The sequence below is a fragment of the Leptosomus discolor genome, chromosome 2, assembly GCF_034619465.1.
Source record: "Leptosomus discolor isolate bLepDis1 chromosome 2, bLepDis1.hap2, whole genome shotgun sequence".
Classification (NCBI taxonomy): Eukaryota; Metazoa; Chordata; class Aves; order Leptosomiformes; family Leptosomidae; genus Leptosomus; species Leptosomus discolor.
The window spans coordinates 62,534,217-62,546,484 of NC_141392.1; the positions used below are offsets into that span (position 1 = coordinate 62,534,217).

General features: G+C 42.4%; 1 protein-coding gene across 3 annotated transcripts in view; it reads left to right on the forward strand.

The window, feature by feature from the left end:
* The window catches only part of NHSL1 (NHS like 1), a 180,408-nt gene that overhangs the window by 136,895 nt on the left and 31,245 nt on the right, over nucleotides 1-12,268 (forward strand). For all 3 annotated transcript variants that reach the window (XM_086461188.1, XM_086461189.1, XM_086461190.1), the window contains exon 3: nucleotides 10,816-10,943. In XM_086461188.1, the coding sequence (XP_086317314.1) occupies nucleotides 10,816-10,943 (128 nt within the window). The remainder of the gene's footprint in view (nucleotides 1-10,815; nucleotides 10,944-12,268) is intronic.

Genomic DNA, 12,268 nt, shown 5'->3' on the forward strand with positions numbered 1-12,268 from the left:
ATGAAGCGAAGGAACAGAAAAAGAATTTCCTATCACACAGCTGAACTCTCTTTGCTTCTGTGTTTTTTGAACTACCCTATATTCTCCCTCAAATGTGGATATAAATCAGTTGCAGGGTGGGAGCCAGAGCAAGGTGTACCTAGCTGGATTTTCAAGGGGCAGTTATTTTCCAGTTCCCGCAATTAGCGGTGTGGAGCACTTTTGATTTAAAAAAAAGAAAAAAAACTGGAAGAGGACAAGCTCTGCTGTTAGGTGTGGTCACTTGTCCGTGAGTTGGGAGACAACAGGCATAAAGGGAAGGGATGAAATAACCGTGTTAGTGTTATAGGGCAAACACAGTGAGACCCAAAAGGTGTCAGGCTGTCAGGGGATATAGCCAGCTCCTGAAGGGTCTTGTGGACACCCTCTCTATGCAGTTCAAGTTGCAGGTGAGGGGCAATGTCTTGTCGCACACTGCTGGTTACTGCCCAGGCTGGCTGTCCTTTCCAGCAGGTAACAAGGTGTCGGATAGGTACCGAGGAAAGTGTAGCTCTAAATAGTGGGAACAGTCCATATGCTGACTTTCATACTCCTTTTCAGACTACAACTGCAGAAACTTCCTGCACAACTGCCTGTACTTTGTGCCTTTCCCCCGCCAGGGTAATTGTGTTGATTCAAGCTATGTACATAATGTAGGGCTCGTTGTTCCAGTGTCTGCGATGATTCATTTATTATCTCATCTTTAGAAGAGCTGGATTTGGCTGACTGTAGCTTCTGTTTAGCTTTGTTGGCCAAATTCAAGGAATGTTTTTAAGCAGCAGTGATTGAAACACTTGATTTGTTTTCCAGAAGACATCTGGTTAGCATTGTCAAATAAAACCGGATTTAAGTAGTTACTCATAAAGCCTCTATTATGTCTTGCTGCAAGACCCTCCAGACAGGTATGTGTTTAGCCTTTGTTTTCTCAGTGCATCTGCCAGATCACTGTTCAGATGAGCAATATTAGGGTCAGCCCTACTAGTCGATAATCCTGCTGAGAAGATTATGGACTTAAAATAATCTTATGTTTCATTAAAGAGCTGCAAAATAGGGGTGAACCACTTCATATTGACAATAGGTCTGGTTCAGGTTCAGAGAGATGTCAAGATGTGAGCTCCCTACCAACTGGAAATCTTAATGAAGTAAAAGACCATTAAAGGCTAGGGAGAGACCATATGTTCCGGAAAGGCCTTGGAGCTGTAAAATCAAAAAATAGAAATCAACTTATTTCTTGTTATTTTAGTTTCAGTAGTTAGGTTAGTAACAGAGGTTCTGCCCATGTATCCTTCCCTTTTTACTGTTCCTGAATTAATTCACAGTACATCTGTTGATGGTTTTGGCCAAGTTCTGTACTCCAACTGCCCTTTCTAATAAGAAATTTTAAAAAGTGAATGTTCAGATGAAACTGAGCAAAATTTGACTGGGAGTCTACACTGCACGTGTTTGAAAGCTGCTCTTGTGCTGAAAAATTGAGCTGCTTGGAAGCACTGAGGTTCCCTATTTTTAGGTTCAGTTATATAGTGTGGTGCTGAGTGTAAAAACATACAGGGTGGTTATATGTGGATTGATTGCATGATATACATGATAAGTGAAAGTAATTCCAGTGAAAGGGTTAAAAGAAGGTGAAAGTTTGTTTCAAAATAATACTGATGGTACTATTTTTTTTTTTTTCTTAAACCAGATTAATGTGTTTTCGTAATGTTTTATGATACAAGTCAGAAACAGTAGGAAGATGTAGCTGAAAGATTATCAAACCTCGCCCCATTTCAGATAGGTGACTTTAGTGGAAAGAAGAAATTTGAACTGTTACTGTCTGTGGTGTAGTTGTTTCAATGCTAGGTAAAGCAACTTCCATTACAAGGAATATCAGACTTCTGTTTGTTTCCCTTTTTGCTTTTCTTCTTCCTTCCTCTCTTTGATTGGGGTGTTATACATGCTTGCTTACAGCATTTTACATAGCTTTGAGTTTAACATTAAGTGTCCTAGGAGAAAAAAAAAGAAAAAAAAAAAAAAGAAAAAATGGCCTTCATATTTTTATATTAGCTGTGTTCAGTTGTCTAAGAAACAACAAATATCCATAAAAATGCTAGACAAAAAGTGGGAAGAATTATTCTAATGCCAGCATCAAACATGCAAAAGGAAGCAAATAAACTGTTAAACTTAAGACAACTTGTCACCACTAAATGTAGTCGTATAACACACTTGAAGAAATTTGGATTAACTGAAGACAAACAGTGATAATTATTTTGAGCACTCCCCAGTGACAGCTTGTTAACAAATATAATTTGTAATGGCTGTTGCATTTTGATGCCGTTAAAAAGGTTTTCTGTATGGCTAAATCATTCAGATTACCTGGGGAATTAAGGGTGGGTTTAAATGTATTTGTTTTTAAAAGCGTCAAGAAAAGAAAGAAAAAAATTACAAACAAGTTTGCATTGATTTAACCCCATTAAAGGTATTTTTACATTGCAGAGTTCCTTTTAGTTTAGATCCTTCTTAAAGGCTTGCATCTGATTTGGACCTTTGGAAATAAATGTAACTGCATACTTGCTTTACTTTAATGTTGCATTTTCATGCCCCATCCTTGCGCTACTACAGGCATCTGTGCAGCTGAGCCCTGAAGCAGCTTGGAGAAGCCGCTCTGGAAGGGTGGGCTTCCCACCCTGGCTGGACATACAGGTACCACATCAGGACGCCCTTCCCAATGGGACAGGGAGCCCTTGTGTTTTGGAGAGTACACCTAACATAAATACATTTGGTCGCTTTCAGTACGATTTCTCTGAAGTGTCCATTCAACAGACGTGTCCATCGTGGAGTCCAGGGCCCCTCTGTTAGGGTTACCTTCATCCTGTGGAGCCCAAGACACACAGGCGCAAGAGCCCTTTCTAGGAAACACCACACAGCATCTGTCATTAGCTGCTACTTGTGTGGCTGGGCTTGGCTGCTTATTCAAGAGAGGGAACACACCTAACAGTCTTAAAATAAATCTGATAGACCTTTGTTGTTACTCATCAGACAAGACGGCCTTGCAGTAAACGATTAAGTTTTGCCCGTGGGCTAAAAACTTGCCACTTCATATGGCACTTGCTTGTGGAAAATTGTGTGTTGGTTACCAGTTCACTGTGTCCAGGCTTCTCTTATCTTTTTCTGTATGTACTGATAAAAAATAAAGATCTAGAAACAGTGATATAAAACTGCTTTTTGGGAGAAGAGAGGGGAATAATAGGGAAGGTAGCTGGACTGGCAAAGATTGGTGTTAGCCAAAGCATGTAGATCGAGCTGTTGAGCCGAAGTTGTTTCAGCTGGGCTGCCACAGTACTACATGTGTTGAAATTCCTGACCCATTAAACTGAGAGTCTGAACAAAACAGTGCACTGGATATATCACAGCTGAAGTTCGTGAACTCGCTCTGCAGTCAGCATTGGTTACAGTTCAGTTGTTACACAAGTGCACCATTGCTGTGGCTTTACAAAATATTTTAAAGCTTTGATATAGAAGCACTCCCTGTGATAGTCAAGTTCTGCAGATGATATGGGGATTTATGTATTTAAGGGAGATGGGATTTGATCCAAGCTGAATGAATTTTTGCGAGGAATATAAAGTGGTAGAGGCAAGCTGTCTGCCTCATATTTAGATCCAGGGACAAAAATAGATGCTGCGTTGGAATTAAATTGAGCTGCTTTTTTTTTAAAGTCATATTTAGCATGAGATATTTGTCAAAAACAAGATTGCCTTTGTACAGCTCTGCTTTTATACAGACTGTTTCATCCACACAGAGAGCTGTGTATTCTTATCCCCGGTTTACAAATGAGGGACTCATAAAGAGGCACAGAGCAAAAGGCAGTAGTTTTAGTTAGCTTTACTAACCAAAGAGACCTTTGAACTAGGGCGTCTGTTTTAATTATGGTCCCAGGCATCATCATTCCCAACAAACTCTTTATCTTGAAAAGTTACCTCCCTGAAATTCCCCGGTTAACTGCGTAGTCAGGTCACCCTGGTCTTATCCATGTCTTGCCACAGCACTGCAAGCAGGCAGAGAGGCATCTGCTCCCGCTGGAGAGGTACCAGTTTCGTAGGTGTGCTCAGAGCATGTCTTGGTACGCACCAATATGACTGGTCCCAGACAAAGCATAGCTCTGACTGTCACATTTCAGATGGCAACCTTTTTGCCTAGTGTTTGGAGCACAATGCTAGGAAGCTGGAGATTTAGCCTGTGCTTACCTCATCCTTAAAGAATTTAAATTTGTATCTATGTGAAAAGTACTTTAACTTGCAGCACATTATTTTAGGCAACTGTTGGATGAAAAGTACATCATCCTCAGAAGTAAAGATGTTGAAATCCCTGTTGCGTTCTTCTGCCTCTCATGAGAAGCGATGCCTGCACCCAGCGCTGGTCATTACTGGTGTGGTGAGGACAAGAGTTAAAGCACCTCAGGTTCTTCTTTAGTTGGCTTTATCCTGAGGTGCCTCGCTGTATAATTGTGTGCTGCAGGAAGAGTGAGATACCCACTTGGACTCTGAATTCAGGGGGCATGAACATGAAATTTAGGTTGTGTCATGTCTGTAGATGTAAGTCCTTGACTGGGTCTAACCTGAAGTGATTTGCTCTGATTCAGCAGTGCTGGGTTGGGAATCCAGGTCTTCTGACACTCATGTCTGTCTGTCATAAGCCCATGAGGTCTCAGTTGTCTTAGCTCAAATGGAAAAACAAATTCAAAATATGCATGAAGTAAATTAAAATTATATGCAGTTATTTATCAGCTTTGAAACAGAAGGTTCTTTTAAAACAAAAAGCAGTGATATAGTATATATTTTTATTATTAAAGTGCAGTGTGACCTATAAAATAATGGGTAATTTTTAAGAGTTTGTTTTTACAAGACGAATGTATAATGTACTACAGTCTGTCACGTTTTAGGTGAAATTTTGAAAAGGTACTTGTAAGACAATAAGACAGTGTTTGAAGTTGTGACTTAGGGAGGAACATGGTTTGCGGGTATTTACAGAAGAAGGGGTTGGCTACAATGTTTGAAGACTAAAAAAGAAAAAAAGATTTCTGACCTCTGGGAGTAGAGCAGTTTTCCAGTGATATGTGTAGCGAATGGATAAATATGTTTTAATATTCTAGTCAGCAGATTTATTTCTGTAGTTCACAGTTAGCTGACTCTTGCAGTCAATAGCCTCTCTCTAGTATAACAACAAAAAATCCCACTCTACAAGTTACGACATGAAAGGCTCTGCCAAGAAGTCACTCTGGCTTCAGCTGAGATAATTTTTAAAACATGCAGATGCAGCTGTCAGCTCGTCGCTTGTCCCTTCTTGCTGACAAGGAGACAACAGGGGATGGTGCAAAGGCAAGTGAAGCGTGGGCTGGTCTTTCCTCTTTCTCCCTCTGCACCAGGGAGTTTCTGTCTTGGTGGCTTTGGGCAGCTCTGCTGGGCGGGCAGCACATCTGCTCCTCTGGAAAGCTGCTCCTTGGTCCAATATTTTCTCTTTGGTTTTTAGCGATTGGTCTTGAGTTCCAGGTATTGTTCTTGGATATGAGGCAAATTCAGATGTTTCTGGGACATTATCTTTCTGTCTTTCATTACTTGCCCCATCCAATGGGATGGCTAGTTATGCCAAGCAAGTCGGAGCTATTTAGATGTCTGAATAACCTTGATGCCGAGATTCTACTTGTGAATATCGTGGTAGTTTAGTGCTTTAACCAGTGACTTTACTGGTCACTAATAAATACTTAGAAACACAGAAAGTGATTTTTTTTTATATTAAAATCTTTAATACATGCTTGTGAGAGTGTGTCTGAGTGTGTTCTTGTGGATGTAGAGAGCTACAGAGCTTAAGGCCTGATCCTGTAACAGTCACGTGAGCAGTGTTTACTTATACGAGTAATCTCATTAGGGCTAATTTAGTGAGTGGTGGCTGCTCGTTCAGGCCCAAGGCGTGGAGGACTGGTCCAAGGTGGTGGCAGAAGGCTGTGGCTCTGTGCTGCCACTGGGGCTGCGGAGATGTCCCAGACTCAGGCGGGATCCAGCCCTGAAAAGCAGCACCCAGACACCTTCTCCTTGCAGCCAGGTCAATACAGGGTGCCCCGACCCTGGCAGGCAAAGAAGAGTTTTATGAAGAAGCTTGTGAAAAATGAGACCTAGTCTTGCACAGTTAATTTACAATTTAAAAAAGAAAATTATGGAAAACTTCTGAAAATGACTGTGAATCCATCTCCCTCTGACCAGTTCCGCTGGCAGGGCGATGCATTTTCCTTCATGTAAGCTTCAAGATACTGCGACTGGTTTTAGTGGTAGGAAGCTCAGCAGGTACGAAGTGTTAGCAAAGGTGGGTAAAGGAGAGGAGAAGAACCAATGCATCCAGTCCCCTCCCAGCAAACCCAGCCTTCCTTTTGTCGCAGAGCAGTGTGGTGTGTAGGTCTGACTAAGCAGGCAAGGTAAATGTTAATCCTGGTTTTCCATGGTAATACCATGTCAGACGAATTACTGAGGTATCAGTGCTGTGCCTTCTGTTCACTCCAGTGATTTGTGGCTCAAATTATCATGTAAGAATACGGTTTCAAGTTGTTGGAAAAGCAGTAAATCACCTCTGCCTGCGAGACTTGCCGCTGTGTGTTACCAGCTCAGGGTGAGATGCAATTACATGCAAATTGCTCGTATAAAATGGAGAGGAGATCTGGGCTTAGAGGCCTTGGAGGCACTGTCATACACTTGGCCTGACTGCCTGTCATAGAGGCCATAAGATTTTACACGGGGAGGTCGAGTTATTCCCAACAGCGCTGAATTCAGTGTCTGTGGCTCAAAACTGTGGTGCAGAATCGCAGTTGTGTCGGTTGAGCCCTCGCTCTCAGCATGGTGCTGCTGGTACCCGCCTGTTCCACTACTTAGCGGGAGGGAAGAGAGCAGAGAAAGGTGATGTGCTCACCTGCTGTCGGTGAGGAGCACATCCCCAGCATGCTTCTGTCTGATGCCAGGATTTAGCAAACCCTGCAGTAGCGCAATCCTGAGCAGATATACGAGTGGTTGGGTATATGGCAGCGACTCGGACATAATGATCAGGCATTGACAGCTTTAACGCATTTTCTTCCATTGCGCATCTCCTGAACATCGTATCTAATAACTGTGGAAATGATGAGAGGACCTTTAAAAGGTTTTTGACCACATTTCCCATGAACTTTCTTCATGCTTAACAAAAACCACGCTGTGAACACCGAAACTCAACTTCAGGCAAAATTTCCATCTCTAGAAAGGGTTTAACTTGTACCACATAAGTGGGCATAAATTATATTATAATCTGACTAGTCATTTTTAAGCAATGCTTAGAACACAGAAGAGGTTTTGATTTTTAATGTATCACTAGTATAGAAAAACAGGAACTAATCTATTTTACTTAGCCAGAAAAGCACTTGCAGGATGGCAGAAGATGGCAGGCAGCACCCCTGCACACTCAGCCCCAGAAGCAGTAGGGGGATGAAGGAGAGGTAGTTCCAGCCTTCGTTCTTCGGCACTGCCCAGTGCAGCCACCGATCGCAGTTGCCAAGGCAATGGCTCTTTCCTGGTCCTCTTGGAAGAATAGTCAGTGTTTGTGTAAACGAAACCAGTTCATCTAGGGTACAGTGATATTTTTGCACATTTCAGATCAGATACATGCAAGATTATGACTTTGAGCTTGACTACAGCACATGCTGCAGATCTGAGCTGGCAAGCGTATCCTCAGGAACCAGTGTTTGTGTCCAGCCTGATGCAGTCTCCTGGGGTTTGCCCTGGCAGTTCTTAGGCAGAAATACGGGAAGGCTGTGTGTTGTGTGTTGAGTAATGTGGGTAATGGCAGCCCTGCCACTGGCTCCAAGAGTGTGTATGTCCCTGGCTCAGCTAGCGCTAATGGATTGTCACATTCTTAAAACGAAATATTATTAACAACTGAAACTCTCTGTATTCTTCTGTTCCCTAGTTAGATTTCCATCTCTGCAATAACTTGCGTAACTGTAAGAACTTTTTCACTCAATATATAGTGCTCCTGTCTGTTTGGGATTGTGGGAGTAGGACAAGATATTGCTCCTGTGGGAAAACGAAAACCTGTCTGGAGTCTTTCCTAGAGTAAGAATTTCTAGCTTCTTCCCAGGTGTATTTTACATAAATAAATAAAAGAAATCTGAAAAATACAAACCCAATTGCTTACAGAAAAACCATGGGCATCTTTAATAATAGCGATGAGATGGATGGGGTGCCCCCAGCTAGAACAGTTTTTAAAAAGCAGTAGCCACTCTTCATCTGGCAGCACCAGTAGCTTCAGTTAGATGTAGTGATTGACCTTGTGTTGCACTTCTGGGCTGTTGCAATGTGAAGTAAAAGATATCTGCCTCAAACCTCTGCTGAGAGGTTTGTTGGCTTCAGGTGCTGTCCAGGGTGTGTGTTGCCTGCTGTGCTGTGAAATGTACAGTGACAGTACATAAATAGAAAAGCTGTTCTTGGGGACAAATCACTGTTCTGTTGGTGTGGTTCACCTGGCAGTTTGTAGCAGTTGTCTTGGCTTATTCAGCAGCGTTGCTGTAATAGCTTCTGATGTTACATGGATCTTGTGTTGTGGACAAATGGGAGATATCAGGGTGAGCTTGATAAACGGCCAGTTTTTTATTGTCAGTCCACTTGAATGTGCAGTGGGTTTGAGACTTTCAGTGTTGAGTTCCTTAAGCTTTTGGAGCTCTTCTGGGCTTCACGAAGTGCACTATTCATTGTCTTCATCTCCTTGGTTAGGAGAATACTTAAGGTCAAGCAATTAATATCAGAGCATGCATCTATCACACTCCAGAAAAGCCGATCACCCTTTGGGTGTGCCATGATACCTGATGTTGGAGAGTCACAGGAGTGGCCAGCCAGGACCGTGGGCCTTATCCCAAGAATGGGAGGAAAAATTACAGCATTCTTACCTACCCCTTAGATTGTACTCATGTTTGGCTTTGGTGATGAGTGACTGATCTGAAGGTAAAACGTGCACTATCTAAGTTGACAATTTAGTGTGTTAACCCACGCTACAAGTTGACACAAGTCTTTGGGCTGTCTTGTTCAGCCACAGCCCCCCACTTATCCCTGTTGATTTGTAGCTGAAATCGACAAACAGCTCATCAAGGTGCTCACGTTTATGAGTGTTATGTGCTGGCTCTGGCTGGATCCAGTGCCAGATTTGGAAGGCATTTGTTTTGCTGCGGCTGCTGGCTGTCATTTTTCACTCCCCTCCTGAAGTGCAGCAGCTGTTTGCCAGATGCGTGCAGTGTCAGCATGCTCACACGTGTGAAACAGGTAAACAGGATTACCAACCATCTGTTCCTGAGATATAGCAATTGGTCTGGATCTCAAAACCCACCACCACCACCCTTGATCTTTGAATGGAGAGAGAAGTGACAGGTTTATGCCATACTGCCCTCTTTGACCCCATGTGGAAACATGTGACAGGCCAGGACATACGTCTGGCTCTGCTAGCAGTGGCTAGTTGTCAGACTATAAGCTTGCCTTCTTGATATGCATGTGCCAGATACAAGGGAGCCCACACTGATGAAGTCCTCATAGAGCTGCGGTTGCTCTGGGTCAGTTAACCCATCAGCACGAAGTCCTCCAGACCTCAGTCTCAGAAGCATCTGACTATCATAGAGGAAACGTGTGCTGGAGTTGGAAATTGTAACTCCACTTAATCATTTGCCAGGCAAAAGCCTCTCTAAAACCTTACCCTCAGTATAAACATTGCATGTTTTCCATTTTAAGGGGTATTCAAACGATCAAGATAGGGAGAGGGATGATGCAATCACAGAAAGTCTTTCTCCAGCAAGTGATGCATCATGATAATGCCTGTGCATTGTGCAGAAATTTCAGTTCCTTAGACAGAAATGTACCAAATATTTAATTTTCCTTTTGCTTTCCTCATCTTTCAACAGATTCAGATCTCTGTCTTTCGAAATGGAAAGCTAACAGTTTGACTGGGCTGATGAGTTTGGTTGCCGCATCTTGAACATTTAATTTTTCCTTATGCTCTGGCGTCTGTTATTCTTTAGCGCAATCACACTGAATATCAATTAGGAGATGAGAAGATGATTGTGGAAAACTTGAGTGAGGGGGATGAGATGCTGACTGGGATTTTGGCCATTTTGAGTGGCGATGCATGTTTGCCCTGAATTCTTTCTGAACTTGGAAAACTCCAGTTTTAAACTACACGTGCTTTGCAGCAACATGAGATTTTGAGATCCCTGGGATTTGCATTCCTCTCTCCAAAATTACAATAAATGGTCTCTTCCGTGGGCAGGCAGACAAGACGAGTGGTCAGTGCCAAAGTTATTTAGCAGATGGTGCTTGAGTAGTGAGCAACATCATCATTTCAAGTGTAAGGCACATAATGGATGTCTACCGGCCTGGCAAATGAGACCCCCGGTGTTACATGCTTCCGTCTCCAGTCCTGCAAGATGCTGCCATCTGTCAAGACACCGAGCCAGGCTCACTTAAATAAAGAAAGAAATCAGTTTCTCCCTTCTTTCCAAAGCTCTTGCCATCTCCTGGGTTAAATAAAAGCCGTGTGTATATATGCTCTGTGTGATCTTATGTATATAATATATGTGAGGGAGGGGAAAGTATAGATATGAATATGAGAAATACACCTTTGGGTTCTGTTACTTGGGACAGACAATGCTAATGCATGGTAAACATTTTCAGAAAAATACTCTGTACTTTTGTGGGTGCCATTGTACACCAGGTGTAAACAGTAATGGCTCTTGTAATGTATTAATCTCCTCTTTCTCTGTCTTTCGGCAGAGTGTGACAAGTTGCGGCGGGATGGCTACCGGAGCTCGCAGTATTACTCTCAGGGTCCGACCTTCTCCTCGTCCTCCAGCGCAATCTGTGGAAGTTACCAGGATGATTATGAAGAAATTGAACAAAAGGTAATGTAACGGTGGGGGGCAAAGTGCTGGAAAGAATACATGCCTGGTGCAGTTTAATTGCCTGCCATAACATTGTTTAAATAAGGTAGGATTTTTGGAAGATTGTAAAGATACATAGTCCTTTGAATTACAGTGATATTAGACCATTTAACTTCCATAGTCTTTTATAAATCCCGGTACTATCCATGCATTTATCTAAAGTTCCCACTGGCACGTTCAGGGTGTGAAAGCCAGAAGGAGTTTGGTAATGTTCAGGAGGGAAGACCCCAGCAAGAGTAGCTGTTTTGAATGTTAAGTGTTTACATTCAAGTATCAGGCAGAGCTATTAGCCAGCCATCAGTGTGTTCCCATTGTAAGGTGCACACTTTGAATTGCTAATACAGGCAGTTACACAGTTTCATTAGGTAGAGGCTTTGTCCTAGTGCATCACAACTGTTTGTGTAAAGGCATCCAGAAGGATGAAAGATTGCCCACTAAGTTTGGTTTATCAGCTTTCTTTCAGTTTGCTTTATGGCTTTCATGTTTATATGCCCATATCTCATCTCCATCTATGCTTCGCTAAGCATCTAGAAATGAATTAAACAAATGAAGAGAGAAAGAGAAGGGACACTTGAGCAAAAATCCTGAGAAAGTTTTCGAGACATCTTGTTATATATATACATCAATTTATACATGCTTCAATTACAGAACTAGTAAGTTGCATTACTGTTCTGAAGAAGAAAAGAGATTTTGCTCCCCTGTCATTGCCTTACCCTGTCGTGCCTGTGAGCTCTGAAAGAGAAGCTAACTTTAGTGCTGGGGAAGGGACGTTACTGCTGGGGTGGAGAGCAAGATGCACCGGAGCCTGGCTGGCCAAACCTGAAATGCTGGAGCTCCTGGGATTTTCAATATAGGTAATTCTAGAATACTTTGTCAGACACTACTATTACTCAGAGAGGGGGAGGATAGCCTTGATTGTAATGCAGTTTAATTTCTTTGAATCATTACTAAGCCATATGTCCCTCTGTAGCATGGACCAAATAACTCTGTCTCTATACGAAGTGTGCAGATCCTGAGGACTCACTTTAAAGGGTACAGTGTTTTCAGTTCTGTCTTCTGTGGTTTTTAATCGCAAAGTAAAAGGTGTTGTGGACTATGTGCGGTCTCTCATCCAGGTGGTGATTACATTATATCTGTGTATTGGCAGGGAATGTTCGAGCTTCTTGTTTAGCTGTGTGTGGTACGTACTGGCAGTGAGCAGAGAATGTAAAGCACATTCATACCGTGGAATGCATTATGATGATAACTTGCAAAACCTTCACTGAAATCTATGGAATTACGATTTC